General features: G+C 50.6%; 1 protein-coding gene across 4 annotated transcripts in view; it reads left to right on the plus strand.

Annotated features, from left to right (window-relative positions):
• Positions 1-281: 281 nt before the first annotated feature.
• INPP5A (inositol polyphosphate-5-phosphatase A) overlaps positions 282-17450 on the plus strand; it is a 184264-nt gene continuing 167095 nt past the window's right edge. The window contains exon 1 of one of the 4 annotated variants that reach the window (XM_071445996.1): positions 282-740. In XM_071445996.1, coding sequence (XP_071302097.1) covers positions 666-740 — 75 coding nt within the window. In that variant the 5' untranslated portion in view covers positions 282-665. The remainder of the gene's footprint in view (positions 741-17450) is intronic. The other 3 variants (XM_071445995.1, XM_071445998.1, XM_071445999.1) reach the window with 3 other exon arrangements.

Raw genomic sequence — 17450 nt, forward strand, 5'->3', positions numbered from 1 at the left:
CCGCTGGAGGCAGCGCCCGCCCCGCCTCGTTCCGAGCCCCGGTACCGGGCGGGCAGCGCCGCTGCGCGCAGGTGGGGCAGCCCCGGTCCCGCCCGGTCCCCGGGGAGCGGCCCCCGCCGAGCGGCGCCCCCGTGTCCCCCGGGCCGCGCTCCGCGCCGCGGGGACCGCCGGGCCGCGGGACGGCGCCGCCGGGCGTGCGCGCGCCCGCCGCGGGTGGCGTTGCCCTTTTAAGAGCGGCGCGAGGCGGCGGTGACGTCGCGCGCGCAGAGCGCTAGCCCGGCGCGCCCGCCCGCCCGCACAGCCGGGAGCGGCGGCGGCACCGCGGAGCGCCCGGACCCGCCCCGGCACCGGCCCCGCCGAGCCCTGCACGGCCCGCACCGCACCGCCCCGCCGGCACCGCCGCCCTGCCATGCGCCGCGGCCCGGCGCCAGCCTCCGCCGGCGGGAGCCGTCCCGGCAGCAGCAACAGCAGCAGCAGCAGCAGCGCGGCGGCGGGCGAGCGCTGAGCCGCGGCCCCGCAGGGCGCGGATGTTCGCGGGCTGCCCGCGCCGGGAGCTCTCGCTGCGCTGACGGGGCGGGCCCGGCGCCCCGCTCGCCGCAGCGCCCCGCGCCCGCCCCCGGGCTCCCCGCAGCGCCGCCGCTCCCGGCCGCGCTTCCGCCCGCGCCATGGCGGGGAAGGCGGCCGCGGCCGGCGCCGGGGTGCTCCTGGTCACCGCCAACGTCGGGTCCCTCTTCGACGACGTAAGTACCGCGGGCACCGGGGCGAGCGGGGGTCCGCGGGCCGCCGGTCGCAGCGCCGCCCGCCCCCCGCGCTGCCGCTGCCGCCCCGACCGCGGGTGCCGGTGGTGCTGGGGGCCCGGCGGCCGTCCGGCCGAGCCCCGGCGCCTCCCGGGGGTGGGACGGCTCTGCCGGAGCGCGGGGCGGCGGCACGGCCGCGGGAGCGCCGGGGGAAGGGAGCGCCGCTGCCGCGTCCCGGTCCCCGGGGTGGTCGTCGGGCGGCACCGTCCGCAGCGCCCGGGCCCCTCCGCGGCGCCTTGCCCGCCTCCGGGCGCTCTTCTCCTGCCGCCGGGCACAGTGGGGCACCAAAATGCAGCGTAATTTCTGCTCGGCGTAGTGACAGGGCAGAGCTCCGGAACGCTTCTCGTCCCTGCAGATGAGGCGAGAGCCGCAGCTGGCACGGGCCAGCAGGGCGAGGAACGCTCGGTTCCGCTCGGCTCGGTGCGTGAGTGAAGGCAGATGCTGATGACCATCGCTAGGCTCCGCACCCCGGACGCTGCCCCGAGAGCCGCTGGAGCCGCTAGCAAAGCCTCCCTGTGCCCGAGCAGTGAGGACGCGTCCCACAGAGCGAGGGGAGCATTTCCAGGGCTTTGCTCGTTATAAAGTAGTGCACCTCTGGCAGAGAATTGGGTCCAGGCTTGTGCTGTGTGTTAGGAGGGGCTTTGCTCTAAGCCTGATGCACAGAGCCCCGAGGTGCACTAACCCAGGGAGTTTTTTTGTCTGGTCTTCAAAGTCCACTTAGCTTTTTCATCACTTTAAAGCCTTTTCTGGCGTTCAGACTTTGATTGTAACTGCTGTAGACAAAGGATGCAGTTCACCTTCTCTTCAACTTAAATGGACTTTTACTGTTATCACCACAGTTAATTTTACACTTGGGCGTGCCGCTTGGTATTAAAATAACGTTGTGAAATGTTCGTGTCACGGGTATTGCCGTGGCTGTGGCCTTGGGCATACCCAGCCTCTGTGTGTGAGTGATGCTGGAGTGTTCAGCAGGTGGTTCCTGCCTTTTTCCTCCTCCGTGCTGGAGCCGCGGGGTGACAGCTCTGTGCACTATCCATGAGCCCCGTGACTCGCTGTGCTCCTCCTGTGCCTTGGCAGGGGCAGTGCCCCCGCAGGCTCCCCGGCCCTTTCCTGCCTGTTCCTGGTGGGTGTTGGGGCTCCTGAGCGTGCTGGCTGAGCGGCGTTCGCTGCTGCAGAGGGAACGCGCTTCAGCTCCAGCCAGCTGCTGCCTTGCCATCACAAACTGAGCTTTCTGCAGCAGCGAAACCGGGCGTGTTTGGATCAGTTCCACTGCAGGGTGGGACATGGAAAGATGCTCTGAACGTCTATGGTTGTGGTCCTGGTGTGTGGCTGTTGGAGTTAGGACTGGGGGCTGCCTGGCCGGGCTTCTGCAGTTACATTAGTGCAGGTTGGGTGCAGAGAAGGTGACATGAGCTGGGTTTGGGGACTTGGCTCTCGAGCTGTGTGTGGGAGCTGTCAGTGGCTGCTTCTGCTTGCTGGGCCCTTCCCGTGCAGTCGAGGAATATGTTTCTCTGCTGTGACCTGGAATGGTTTCAGTCCTGAACAAGGACTTGCTTTGATGAACTGGGCCAGAGCTGGGCTGGAAAACCACTTCCCATTCCTTTAACTCGTGTTTTCTATTTCTGATTTCAGTGGGTGATATGTATTTTAGTTTAACGCTGCACTCTTAGTGAGATGTAGCCTGAGCTCCAGGCTGTGTAACAGCGTGTGCTGTCACAGGGCAGTGCAGGGGTGCTGGCAGATGGGGTGGCCAGGCCAGGCACCCTCACTCACACACTGCTGCTGGCCCTGTGCTGGGCTCCTGTCTGCAGTGGCCAGAGCCCCCTGTGGGGAGCCTTCCCCACTCTGGGGGAGCCTTCCCCACTCTGGGGGAGCCATTCCCCTCTGTGGGAGCCATTCCCTCTGTGGGAGCCTTCCCCCCTCTGGGGAGCATTCCCCTGAGCCCTCTGGGGGAGCCATTCCCCTCTGGGGAGCATTCCCTGTGGGAAGCGTTCCCTCTGCAGCTCCGGGGCAGGTGCCCGTGTGCGAGGCTGCGGGGCCAGGCTGGGTCTGGGCAGGGGGCTCTGGTGCTGGGGGGTTCCAGCCCCGTCCCACCCAGCAAATCCCTGATGGCTCTGGGCTGCCCTGTGTCCCTCTGTTCCTGAGCGGGGCTGTGTGGCAGCAGCATGGTTTGCACTTCAGGTGTGTTTTGTGTGAGCGCTGTTTGCTTGTGTGTGCAAATGCTCTTGAGACCAGCATTTCATAGCTCAAAATACCTTTGGTAGGCAGGTAGGCCTGGGTGGACAGTCTTTCCTAGATCAGGAAAAGCCGACCTGCCTGTACTTTTGCAAAGAGGGGAAAGTTGCTTTTTTTGCTCTCCAGTTGCCAGAAGCAAGTCAGGATAACATATGAGTTTGCTCCTGCCAGCCATCCCCATCCACTAATTACCTGTTGCAGTGGTGACCTGGGAGCTCATGAATAAATATGTGAAAGTGAAGAGGGACTGAGCTGGGTTCATTTCATTCCTCTAGTAGCTTTGCTGCTTCATTAAAAATATTAGTGGAATATTAGATTTTCAAATATTCTTCCAAGTTACACGAACATGTGCATTTCATGAATATGAATGTGTATGATTTTTGGTACCTTTGTGTTTAGTTAAGCATTTAATGCTTTTCTTGCTGTAGAATAATTTCCTGGTTTTATCACAGTATACACAGTAACAAAAGATGGAGTTCACCCTACCCATGAGTCACTCTTTCTCTTTTCCCCCTTCTCAGATGCCCCTGCCTATGGCAGGGGAATGCAATTAGATGATCTTTAAAAGTCCCTTCCAACTCAAACCTGTTATCTATCCTCTCTCTCCCTCCCTGATTTCTTGCTTCCTTTGCTTCCTCTCTCTGCATTGACAAAATTTCACATGTACCTTGCAGTGAGCTGAGTGCTGTGGTGGGCACAGAATCCATTTGCCTGGCACTGCACTGCTTTTGCTGTACAGGGGTTTAATTTGTGTCCTGTGGTTTTTTCCAATCTGGTATATCCCCTTCACTCTGTTCAGGTGCTTCTAAACAGCTCAGTGCCGCCTTTGCTGCGGCAGACCCTGGAGAGGGCTGTGGGCAGCAGGTGAGTGGAGGCATTGCCCTCAGCACAGGAGCTGTGGCTGCTTCTGCTGCAGGGGCACCTCTGCAGCTGTGCTGTTGTGGCTGCCCCAGGAGTTTGGTTGCTGTGTGCTCTGTGTTTATCTGGTGCAGGCACAAACACTGGGAAACCACCTTGGTGCTCTCACCTGAGAATCATCTCTTGCTCCGGGTCAGTCTCAGGTGACTTTGACCATCTGGGTTGGTTTTCCAACACAGATTGTGTCCCCGCACAATTAGACAGACGTTAAGTGTCTCCATGCAGGTCTTTAGGGAAAGGATTTCCAAGATGCCCGGCAGACTTAGCTGTACAGGTTCTGACATTTCTCCCCAGTTGGAAAATAGTTCATTTGTTCCAGTTGTCTTTGAAATTGCAGTGCATGAGCCTAAATCAGGTTGGAGCTTGCAAAACCCTTCCATCTTCATGCACTGGATGTATGTAATCCTTAAATTCTCAGGACAGGTTTAGTCAGAATAGATGTGCAATGATGACAAGGTAGGTAAAAATTAACCAGGACATGTTATTTTATTAGCTTAAAAGAGAAGGAGGGGAGAAGTGTGCCAGGGAATTGCTGTATGGTGCTGATACCCAGAATTCTGAATGACTGACAGCATCACTGCCCTACCTGAGCCCTGTTTTCTTTGTCTCTGTGGAACACTGGCCTTCATGTGACAGTGCCATGGTAGGGCAGTGAGCTCTGACATTCCAAGGTGGCCTTCACCTATCCACATTTGGATGAATGTGTCCCTTTTTTTTAAAGTACACAAAGAAAGGCAGGGATGGAACTTCCTGCTTCAAGCCCTTTTAGTAGTATTATTAAATAAACTTACTGTTTAATTCTGAGTATGAACTTGAAGTATTCTTTACTTCTGTTAGAAGCTGAAGTCAATCAATTGAATTTGAAGTAGAAATAGTTCCCATGATAATTTTTTAAAACAGCCTGGCCTTCTGATGGGTGGTGATCACAGTGTAGTCTCTCTTTATCATGTCTGATTCTAATTTTCTGATTCTGAAGTAGTGGGTGTAGGTTTGTTTTGGTATTGGACATCTGTGTATTTAGCTGGTATTAGCTGAAAACTATAAAAGGTTTTTTGGCCTTCATTTTGGTTTTCTTTTTTGATTTCTTTCCCCCATGAATAATTATTTCAATTTTGTGGAATGTTTCAAATGTGGTAGGATGGGAAATGTATTCGTTTGGTTTTGATTTCTAAATAAGCATTAAGAGCAGCATGTTGCAATTCAAGGCACCCTCTCTTCAAACCACAGCTGTGAAATTGAGTGAAAGGTGGAGTTTGATTCATTGTGACTTTTTAGAAGAAACTAGTTATTCCAGCGCTGACCCTGAGGGCGAGGTCGGGCAGCGTTGGTGCGGGCTGCAGCGGAAGATCAGCCGAAGGCAGCAGGTGAGGGTGGTGTTCTCTGGGATGCCCAGGGTGGGAGCGTTCCCGCAGACAGCCGGGCTGGCACGGAGGGGCTGGGAGGCTCTCTGCTCCCTCCCGGCTCCGCAGGGAGCCCGGGCTGCTGCCCTGGCCGGGCGAGGGCAAGAGCAGAGGGAGAGGCTGTGGGGAGGGCCTGGCCCTGCATGGGTCCGTGCTCCTCGCTGTGCTGCCCCACCGGGGGGAGCTGGGGCTGTGCCCGGCCGGCTCTGCAGGGCTGCAGCCTGGCTCTGAGCGCTCGGGCTGGCTCACAAGGGCCCCACACCGGGCGGTTCTTGTCTTGCTCTCTTTGATGCTGCAAGATTGGGTGCTCATAGCTCAGACTTGCATTTGAGGGCCATGTACTTTTTGAGCAATAACACATAAGGCCAACAGAAAAGTATTGTTCAGTGTTGTCTGCGATGGGAACTGTAGAAATAAGTAATCTCCAGCTTCCCTTTCTCTGACTCTACACTCTGCTTTCTAGTTTCTGATTGTTTTGGTGTCTGCTTTCTGGGTTTTTTTTGTTGTGGGAGTGGCCCTGTTAATTTCTTAAATATTGTTGCTGCCTTCTGTTTGTTTGGTTTTCTGTGGCAGACTCTCAAGTGTTTTTCTTTCAGTTTCTGCCATACTCATGTTTATGTTGTATTTTAGGAGGCTATCTTGTTTCACTCTATCCTGAACTCCCTGTGCAGGAGGTGGAACTTTGAGGTAGACCTGGCTGCGGAACAGCCCTGGCTTTGGGTGCCCTTTAGATGCTGTAGAACGGGATTTTGGTTTGGAAATCCTTCTCTGCTGCTCGTGTTGTGCGCTGGGGCCGAGCTGAGGTGTGTGGGCTGTAGGGTGCAGCAGCAGCAGTGCCCAGCTGCTGGGCTGTGCTGCACAGGTGCTGTTTCCAGTGTCTGGGCACACGGAGCAGCGGTGGGCTGGCTGGGGGTGGTGGTGTTAGGAACCCCTCCTTTGTGGGTCTTTGGAGGGTGATGCCCTTGCAGCTGTGCGGGGTCACTGTCAGTGCCCCGCTGCCTGCTCGGAGAGGAGCTGAATGCTTCTCCTGATTTCAGCTCCCTGAGTGAGTGCCAGTCCTTGGCATCCCGAGGGCAGGCCAAGGACTGCTGTCCGTGTGCTGGGGTCAGTGGTCACCTCTCAGAGCATCCCCAGCTCGTGCCCTGCTCCAGGGCGCGTGTCCTGCTCTCCAGCAGCCCCTGGGTGTACTCACAGTGACAGCTGAGCATGAGCTGCACAGAAAAGTCCTCTGTTTAGTAGAAATGAGGAGCAAGACCCAAAGCAGACGTGCAAGAAAGCAGTGACACGTTATCGTGCATCCACAACTTGTAAAATATAAAGCTCTAACTTGCTGAAGATAACTGGAGCAGTAACAGTACAGGCAGCACAGAGGGTGGAGGTTTCTTCCAAGGTGGAGTTTTTCTTTAGCAAAAATCCAGCACTTTTTTCTTTTTAGCAGATAGTTTTACAATTTTCTGAGCAAAAGAGTTTCCATTAACAGCTGGTACAGTGTCTAGTCTTCCTTAAGAAAGATGCTCAGAGGTTTATCTTCTAGACTATCTTTTTTTTCCCTTTTGATTAAGTGTTATCGCTGACAACTAGAGCACATGGAGCACCAGGAGGTAATAGTAGGAAAGCACATTATAATTACACCTTTCTTTCAATGTGGTTTTATAGCAGTAGAGTTGGCGTTTTGCAGCTTGTCAGGCTTCCACAAATCATCAGTGTATCAGTGTGAGGTTTTAAAAGGACTTAGTTCCTATTTTATTTCATATTTAAAAATGAAATTATGCAATGTGGGTAGGATACCATAGGAAGAAAGCTTTACACACAGGTCACATAGTTTTTTAGCTTGGACAAGCACTAGGGCATATTTTAAGGGTTTTGTTCCTCTTTCAAAGTTCTCATCATCAATTTTTCTACCACAAAATTTGACTTCAAAGACACAGAATATGAGTCAAGCCCTCAGATTTTATGATTTACATAAAAAGCTGATCTGGTTTTTACTTACTATTTCTCTCTTTCCCCTTTTCTATTATTTATTTAGTCATACTGTTTATATATTCTACCCCCATGAATATGTTTCCTCTTTTTACCTCAGATGCTTTCTTTCCCTTTCTGGTACCACGTGTACTCACCTCCTTCTGAAAGCTCTTCCTTTACTCCTCCTTTATGATTTCAAGGGAGTCACTTGAAGGGGTGTTTCTGATTTGTAGTTTTGTGGGAAGGTGAGCGTGGCTGCCCTGGGCACACTCTTTTCTTTTCTTTTCTCTGCTGCACAGGGGATCCCGCCAAGTTAAACCCAGTTTGCTCTCCACCATGGTCATGCTGTGCCCTGGCATCCCAGTGGGAAGAGGAAATCCAGTGGCCTTGGAAATCCTTCCTGCCTTGGAAGGCAAGGGAAATCCAGGAAACCCTTCCTGCCTTGGAAGGCAAGGGAAATCCAGGAAATCCTTCCTGCCTTGGAAGGCAAGGGAAATCCAGGAAACCCTTCCTGCCTTGGAAGGCAAACTGGATTTAAGTGTGGCTCTGGGAGGTGTCTCTTCCACCACCCTGCAGAAGATCAGCCACTTTGGCTGCCACTTGCCTTGTCCTCTGCTCCTAAACTCTTACCTTAAAATGGGGAAAAAAAAAATAAAGGAAAAAGGCAGCCAGGTGTGACTGCAAGCCAGTTGTGTGCTTTTAGAATGTGAAACTCCCAAAATACATCTGTGTTAGTGCAGGTTAATACTTCATTTGATATTCTCTAACCATCTTTCACTTTCTTTATGGAGAACAGGAGGTGGTCATGGGAAAACAGGGCCTTCTGACTTCAGTGGCTGCTTGAATGGCCTGTCAGAGTCCTTTAGCATCCTTTTGGTATCTTTATTACTCAAGTGGCATCTTCCCTTGCTGAAATTTCCATGGAAATATGCTATTTTTCATAATGTGGAGTAGGTCACATTAAGCACAATAATCATCATTCTGGGGAAGAGTGAGTATTAGAAGTAAAATGTTACTTTGGCGTCTTTTCTTCCAATGGTGTGTAGCAGTTACTCAACATTCTTAGCACTACTATCAGTATTAGTACATACATTTAAAATGTAAATATTTTATTTAATCACTTTAATTTCTAATGCTTTTCCTGTTATTGGCAAAACTTGAAGTTAAAGCATGTATTGAAGCAAACAAAAGTGTTCATTGTTCTTATGATATTTGAAGTCAGCTATAATTGATGGTTTTCATTAATGTCTTCAAGTTGTTAAGCACTCATCTTCATGAGTCAGTCAGCTGTTACAAATGATGTCCTTGAAAGCAGAAGATCAGAGCTAAGGCAAGCAATTAAGCTGTGGCGTTGTGGCGGGTGTTGTTCCCTGGTGGTGGCTTGGGGTGCGTTGCAGCAGCTCTCGGGGTGTGAGTGTCACTGACACCTGGGTGTTCGTTACCTGCAGCGCGGCTGAGCCCTCTGGGCTGTGCTTCACGGACCATGGCTCAGGGGTGTGGTTGCAAGGGCCAGGGTGCGGCATGGAGAGCTTTCCTTTCGCTTGTGGTTGTGACTGGAAGGATTTTCCCTTCAGGTTTTGGTTTGTCTGCAGTAAAACAGCTTCTGATCTTTTCTTGTACTGTTTCCCAAGCTGGTGAAAAGCTCTCCCGCCTATATTTCTTGCCTGCTGTCCCTACCTCTTTTATCTCTTCTTCTCTTCCCTGGTTTCACCTTGGTTTCCTTTCTAATACAGTTCACATCCAGAAGTTTTAGCTGGGAGAGGCTTTAATGTCACACAGAATTGCAGCAGAGCCAGAAAGAAGGCGATGGGTGATTTGGGGTGCCTGCCCTGGGCAGAGCCGGCCAGGGGCTCTGCTCAGCCAGAGCTTTTGGATAACTTGTGGGTAAAGGAGAAGAAATCCTGATCTCTCACACACAAGCTTTTTTCTAAGACAAACACGTGTTTTTGCCTCTGCCCGCTCCCTGCATCCATGCTGGAGGTCGCAGTCAGCTGGCCAGCTCTGGGCCACGTGTGCCCTGGGCTTGCCTGCTCCTTGCAGGTCACTGACAGCTCCAGAACCACTGGACACGTGGCATTTGCTCATATCCTGCTTGTGCTCAGTCTTTGAAAGCCAGAAGGAAAAAGTGTTGATTTGGGCTGATTTGCATCTGGAAGCCATGCACTGTTCCTCTTAGACATGCCCAGGGACAGTCTGGAATGGTGCTGGAATGAGGTGGTTTGGAGGTTTTCCCTTGCAACACAAAATGTCTCCTTAAATTAGGCTCAAATTTGGAACCCATGGTGTTGGACTGCAGCACCCAAGGCTGCAGATCACAGCATGGGAGACCAGTAGCCACCACAGTTCAGACAGTGACTGTGTGCCTGTGTTGTGCAGCAGCTGCCCTGGACTGTCCGACCCTCAAAACAGCCTGGAGAAAGAAATAGCTGCCTTCAGGGCAAAAGGGGTGTTCCAGGAGGAGTGTGGTTAATGGTGGGAATGCTGGGCTGGGCTCTGGAAATCTGGGCTCAGTTTGCACTCAACCACGAGCATCCTCTGTGACCCAGAGCAGGTGGCAGCAGGTCCCCCGATGGAGGCGTTCCCAGTCCTGGGACAGGCTGCAGACACGGCGTCTTGGTTCTCCTGCCCAGGAGGGGAGGATTTTGGAAGGATGCTTTGGAGGGTCTGATGTTGAGCTAGAGCAGTGGAGGGCTGTGATGGCAGTGAGCATGGCTCTGCAGCTGGAGCAGGTGTGCAAACAGGGAGCTGTCAGGGGAGCTGGAGTGTGTGGGCCATGGAGGAGAGCCACAGCAATGGCTTGTTCCTCCAGCTTCAGCTCAGGAAAGGCAGAGGAACACCTCATGTGGACTACAGCGCAGCCTGTGTGGGCATGCACCACCCTGGGTTGCTGGAGAAGCTCCTGGCCAAACAAAGGCTCAGATAATCTGAGCTGTGTGAGCCTTCTGCTTAACCAGAGGTTCTTGGCTTGCACAAGCTGAAAGCAAAACCAGCTCTCTTTAGTTATGGGAGTAAGTACAAGCAGGGAGAGCTGCTCCGTGTGAGTCTGTGCTTTGGTGAGGCTGACAGACACTGTTTACAGGATGTGGAGAACGTCACCTTCTCTAGAACATTCACCCTTGGTGCGAGGCCTCGCTCCGGCACAGGAGCGGCCGGTCACAGGCTCTGGGTACCATGGGAACACGCAGGATCCAAAACCTGTTTGTTGTACTTTGCCTGAGCTGGAGCTGCCTCTACATGTTCACTCCTCACTTCCCATTTTCCACTGCATTCTTGAAAAGAATTTTTTTTTAGTTGTCTTGGAATGCTTGAGTGTGTTGGCAAGGCTCTGCATATTAATGGCTGGGCTCTTTGGAGCACCTCTGTGCGGGGCTGGTGGCACTGTGGGCACTGCAGCGGGTGAACAGTAGAGCCACACAGGCATTGGGAGCATGACCTAATTCTGAATTCTTTCATTAAAGCTTTCAAAGTGATGTGCTGGGAGCTTGTTTTGAAGCTTTTTGTTTTTCTGGTGTGGCAAACTCTCTAAATTTAGAGGCTTTACTAATCCTTTTGGAAAAGCAAAACTAGTTTTCCTGTAGGAATGGCTCAAAACTGTGTGCTGAACTCTGTGTGTCAAGTGAATATGAAATGGTTCAAAAATCACTTGAAAATCTGTACTCATCAAGTACCATCAGCCAGCATTGGCTCTGTTTTAATTACTTCAGAATTTTTATTTAAGGACAGAATTTGTGCTTTTCTCAGACTCTCTGGGCAGAGAAGACCTTTCCGTGCACTCTTGGGCTGATAGCTGTCATTGGGTCTAGCACTGCAGCAGATTTGCACGAAGAAGGTTCCCTTTGACAAAAGCATTGGCTCTTTGTGAGAGACCTGGCCAATCAAAATGTTTTTAAAAACTGTCTGTTCAAAGTGAAAGTTTTGATCTACAATTCCTATTGTGCTTTTTATTGGAGGAAGAAATTGAAAAACTGTTTGGGTATTTATTATATTTATTTTTAACTTCAAATGCTGCCAGGCACATGAAGAAGTCAAGAACTGGGTGGGACTGTACAATAGGACCAACCCACACACTTCAGCGAACTGGATGTGACCCAAAAGTCTTCTGCTGAAACAAGTTTATTTTCATGAACTGGCAGTGTTGTTTTTCTGGGCTGGGAGGACAGGCTTGATCCTGGCTCCACTGCTCACCAGACTCTGAAGCCAGTTCTCATTTGTCTTGTGGGACAGCCTTTTAGCAAAAAGGAAAAAAAACCCTTTTCAGCTGTCCTTCCTAAATATTAAAGTATTTATTTATCACCATTGTGCACCTTTTACTTATCTCAGAAAAGAAAGATCTGTAGTTCCTTTCCCACTTTTTTGTAAATTATATGAATGTTGTGTGTATCTGCTTGTCTTTGTGGGCTCTTACTATCATTGTAGTGTCACTGAGGTATGTGAACAGAAAGTTGTCTCCCAGGGTGGAGGAAGACACAACTGTATCAGCCAGGTGAAGGGAGACATCCTTGATAAGTGGGTGAATTTCTGTGCAAGACTTGCTTGTGGCTCTTAAAAGTAATGAACTTCTGTGAACATTCAGTGTTGTATAATGAAAGTGCATATTAAACAGATAAGGGTAGGAACTGCTGCATTGGGAACAGTGCAGGAAAGGTCCATAAGGAAATGGCAGAGAGCTGTGGCACCTCCATCGCTGGAGGTACTTGGGAGCCATCTGGACAGGGCCCTGGGCCCCTGACTCTTGGGACACTGCTGGAGCAGGGAGTACACCTCCAAAACTCCAGCACATTCTGGGACTCTGTAGTCAGACATTTTACATTTTTTCCTTGGTTTTGTCTTTGTTGCTGATGCCATTGCCCATTGCCTTCCAGCATTTGCTAGGGGTGACAGTGTACTTCTCTGTCCAACATCTTGTGGCAAATCCTCATTCCCTTTTTATCTGCATTTCTGTTATGGATGTAGACCATTTCCAGATGCTTTGTGGAGTGACTGGTCCAGGAACTGGAACGTGTGCATGCTTTCCTAAAAATTGGAGGAAAACCATGCATGTCTGTCAGCTTATAAAGCCTCTAAATATTGGGAAAGCTTCCTCATGCTCTCTTAGTGTGTGGGAATGGGAATCTCCAAGTCAGGCCTGCAGCTCTTGTTTTGTTTGTTTGCTTTTCTGTTGACATTTCAGTAGCAAAATAAATACGCTGTTCCCAGTTACTTCAGAAGTGGGAAAGAGCCGGCAGAAGGTTCCAAGTGCCTGGGACCATCAGGGCAGTGGATCCACAGGGTTTACTGGCAGCTAATGTGGGATTTACCCCAAAATGAAGCTGCAGCCAGCATGTGCTGAGAAGTGATTCAAAAGCAGAGAAACTGCTATGATTGTATGTTTCTTTTTTACCTACTCCTGAGCTTGCATCATTGCTAGTTTTTACTTGAAGTATGATTGGTCCAAACAACTGTGCTGAGAGCCGGGAAAAGCCGTAATAGGACAGAAAGTAAAAAGAAAGCATTCCTTTCCATGGATTTACGTTTCTGTTGAATGCCCTTGTCACGTACGGCACAGAGACCTGCCGTTCACTTTGGAGTGACTCACCTGGCGCGGCCCGAGCTTCTGCCAGCCCTGGGACGCCGTCCGTGGCCTGGCGGCGCGGGGGCTCGGCAGGGCCGGGCTCGCCCGCAGCGCTGCGGGGCCGGGCCGGAGCCTGCCCGTGCCCGGAGCGCCAGGCCTGGCCCACAGCGTGCTGCCTCCTGCTGGCTCGGCGCTCCTGCCCGAGCCGGCACCGTCCCCTCTGCCCGGGCCCGGGCTCTGCTCTCCCTGCCGGGCTGGCTCCCCCCGGGGCCGGCCAGCTCCGCTGGGCACCGGGCGGCGCGGCCGGGGCTCCGCGGGCAGCGAGCGGGGCACAGCCCGAGGGGACGGCCCCGGCCGAACGGGGACGGCGCACGGACATGGGGCAGGGTCACGGAAGCAGGCGGGGCTGGAGGCGGCTCTTGAGGCCGTGGTTATGGGTTATCGGCAGTGCTGTCTCTCCATCTCCGCGTCCCCTCTCCGCCAACGCAAAGCAGCTTTGCAGCTGTGTGAGCTCTTTATGGGAGGAGTCTCTGTCTCACCTGCTGCTCCAGGCGGTGGGCATGGGTTTATCCTGAAAGCCTGTGCAGGGTCGTGTCCTGGAAGTGGAGAGCCCCATCTGTGGCACGCACCATAAACACACTGCTGGGTTTTGAATGGTTTGTGACTTAGGTTCGCCTCTGCAGTGGGATCCAGAAACGGGAACAAGGACTGGAGCAGGAGAGGATGGACAGGGCTCTTATCCAGAATCACAGCCATCTCCCTGGGATGTCACACAAATACTGAAATATCAATGTATATCCTGCATAAGAGACAGGTGTTTTAAAAAAGTTTTAAAAAACAGCAAACAAATAAAACCCAGCCAAGAAAAAACCCCAAGCACATCCCCAAACCCTCAGACAGTTAAAAGTGAATGTTATGTAGCCTCATACTCGGCAGGAAGGTTGTTACTGTTTTTTCTTTCAAGTACAAGAATAAGCCCATGGTGAATCTCAGCTTCAGTGAAAATCTGGCTTTGCTGAGGAACCTGGAAATGCTTGGGTCATGTTACCGTGTCCCTTAGAGCTCCTCAGAGCTTTCGCTGGGGATTGGAGAGTGTGTTAGACAGCACTTTACTATCTTTGCATGAAATGTGCATCACACTGTCCTAGAGGGACATACTTGCAGCTGCTCAGCTTTTCCAGACGGTTCAGTAGTATTTTAATTAATTGAAAAATATGAGGTGTTTTCCTGAGATCTTGGCAGAACTGAAATTCTTACTTTGACTTCACAGTGCTTCTTCCAAAACCTCTTAATTAAATCCATGAACCTAAAAGCTTTAAGAAAATTGAAGTTCTGATTAAATGGCCATATAAAAAAGTTGGGAAACTTACAAAGTTGTTTGTTAAAGTAGAAATTTCCAGTGTTTCTGAAATGTGACATTGACAAAGACCACTTATTAGACTATTTCATGTGTTCTGTTCTGTTTTTCATGCTTTTTCTTGCTTAAAATGGGTCTTTTTCCTTTAAGTACATGTTTTAAGGTAAAGAATAGGAGGTGTATGGTGTCAGTGCTTGTAGAGGAAAGGTGCCCACAGCCTTCCAAGGCTGTTTGCCTGATGTTTCAGGGCAGTGTATCCCTTTCTGTTGTGTGCCCAACCTGAGGTACATCACTGTAAGTATAATCCTATGTCCTATAAGATATCTGTGGGATTGTGCAAGTGTTTCTTCTGTAGAGCATAAGTAAATCATAATGTGAAAATACAGTCGGTGAATCTGCCAAAACCCCATCTGGAATTGGGGGATTTACTTAATTTGACTGTTCACTAGCTGTGACTTGCCATGGGAGACAAATGGGTGCTTTTTCAAAATAATTTAAGTAACCATGAATTCAAATGGTATTCTTCAATGCATTTTGGAAATAGATGTTAGATCTTTGAGAAGAGAGAGTACAAGCTGCATTCTTCCCAAAGCACTAGTTCACTGTCTCAGGGAGATGCTGTTTGAGTGTTGTGTGTGCAGTTCTGTGTGTCTCAGGGAGATGCAGGTTTGAGTGTTGTGTGTGCAGTTCTGTGTGTCTCAGGGAGATGCAGGTTTGAGTGTTGTGTGTGCAGTTCTGTGTGTCTCAGGGAGATGCTGAGTGTTGTGTGTGCAGTTCTGTGTGTCAGGGAGATGCTGTTTGAGTGTTGTGTTGGCAGTGCTGAGCCCTTTGGTCCAAAGCTCAGCCTGCTCTGGGGTTCCTGGCCTTTTTGTGGAGCAGTGGCCCTTGATGTTCCTGGGGGGTGCTGCCCTGCTGGGCTCACCCCAAAGGCCCAGGGGGAGCTGGCTGGATCTTTGCCCCACTTCTTGTCACATTTTCCCTCTGATCCCTGAACCAAGGACAGGCAAATTGGCCTTTGTAATAAAGTAAGGTTATTGTGAGTAATAAAAAATAGCTGGAAAGGCTGCTCACCTTGTAGCTTGAGGTGATTGACAGAGCTATGGAAACAGTCTGGCTGTTTACTCCAGCGGTCTGTGTTCAGCAAACCCTGGGTTGCAGGGTGTTTGGGGCTGGCACTGCTGTGGGGTGTGCTGCAGTGGCCTGAGGTGTGCAGGAGGAGCCCTGACCCAGCGCTGCTCTCTCCCTCCTCACACCTGCCTCTGTCCATCCGTGCTGTTTGCTAACCCTGGTGTGCTCCAGCTGCACTGCTCTCCAGGCTTTAGAAATGCAGTTAGTTGGTTGTGTGATGGGCTTTTTTGTTTCTTTGTTTGCTCACTGTTTTTTTGGTTTGGTTTTTGGTTTTTTTTGTTTTTTTGGGTTTTTTTTTTGTGGTGGTGTTTTAATTGTTTTGTTTTGGGGGTTTTGGTTGTGTGACTTTTTTTAAATGTGTTTTGAAAGTAACTGATTTCTGACAATGAACTTGAAGGTAAAGTGATGTGAACAGGTTGCAGTAAATACTGCCCCAGTGAACTGTGCTTGAAATGAGTTATTAGAGAGGTAGTAAATCTCCTTGGTCCTTTTAATCCTCTCCTAGGTTTGGAAGGGTAACCCAGGCTCCATGGTAGTGAGTTTTCTTGGAGCTGTGTTCTCCCTTCTGTCTGTCTTGTACCTTTCTTCTCCTTTTATCATTACCTGTGCCTCAAAGATGGATAAAAATTGAAGTTTTTTGTCTAAAGCCATGTTGCATAAATACTTCTGTATGTATATACAGAAGTCTCGTATATAGCAAGATGTATTGGCTGTTTAGGGATCTCAAACAGGAGCAACAGGTGAACTGAGCTCAGGCCGTATTCATGATTAATTAATGTTATGGTGCCTGGAGAGCCCTAAGTACAATTGGCAGTATAAACGCATTGTAAATGATAGTGTGTACTGAGAAGACAAGGTCTCAATATGGGAAAACAAACTGGTTTTAAAACCTCCCTAAAATTCAGTGCCTGATACAGAGCCTGGAGTATAGCAAGTATCTTACCTTGTGGAACAAGAGAAAGCAAATGCCAAAGGACATGGCATTAACAGAGATTATTTAAATGCCCAAGGTGCCTGACAAGCAGGGGCTGCTGTGTGAGCAGAGCTGGAGGTGCCTGTTGCTGGCAGTGTGGGCTGGGTTTAGACAGCCTGCTCTACAGCTTTGCTGCTCCCTCTCATCAGAGGCTGCGTTGGCTTAAATATTGTAAGTAGGAATAGAGGTGAGATTACTTCAGGGAATGCTGCACCATCAGCGAAGTGGCCGTGCTCCGCACGTTGTTTGTTTGGCACATTAATTGATTCGTTATTTAATTGGTTCCCCCTTTAGTTCCTGTGCTGTTGGGTAGCTCAGTACCAGAGAGGCTGCTCGGTGCTGGGCACACTCTGCAGAGGAGATCAGCACACAGCTGGGTTTGCTGTGGAAGTGAGGGATGGCAAGAACCATTCTGGAAAAGCCTGTGTTCCTCATGGCACTCTGGAAATGGCTGTGATGGGGGGTTGGCCCAGCAGTGTGCTGAAAATTGAGGGGCACAGTTTTCTGAAGTGTCCACTCTCCAGACTGCCTGACATTTGCTCCTCTGATAAATTGCAGAGCACAAACCAAGGCAGGGAGCAAAACTGGCCTGCTTTCATTGAGCAGTGCTTCAGACCTTCGCTGGAATTTATCGCTGCATCTTGTTTACTTCTTTGAGTGTTCTTTGCAAACACAGCAGCGTCAGATTTGGCCTTAAAAAAAGGAGGCAATGTGCAATTTCTGTTGTACCTCATTTTGTTTAATTGAATATTTTTTGAAATGTGTCTGCCATCCTTGCTTGCCAAGGCCCCCTGAAATCTCTAGCCACAAGAAGCTCTGCTTGCCATCCATGAACTGGATTTTCTTTGAGTTTTCTTTCTCAAGTTGCTGTTCTTTTTTTAAACTCGGCACAGGCATTCCCAGCATTGGGTTTGTGAAAGCAGCCTCTGTGAGTGGCTGTGCCTGTGAGCAGAGTGTGAGCCCAGAGCTCTGCTGCTCCTTTGGAGCACTGCAGATACAGGGAAATGAAAACATGCCAGTTCCTGGATTTTTACCAAGTAACTGTGAATTTTGGTAGTTCAACAATGTTTAGGACTAGCATGTCTAGAATAGACCTTTTTTAATTTGTTAAACAGAATATGTTATTTTC

The sequence above is a fragment of the Agelaius tricolor genome, unplaced genomic scaffold (assembly GCF_023055355.1).
Source record: "Agelaius tricolor isolate 1412-34295 unplaced genomic scaffold, bAgeTri1.0.p SCAF_22, whole genome shotgun sequence".
NCBI classification, from domain to species: domain Eukaryota; kingdom Metazoa; phylum Chordata; class Aves; order Passeriformes; family Icteridae; genus Agelaius; species Agelaius tricolor.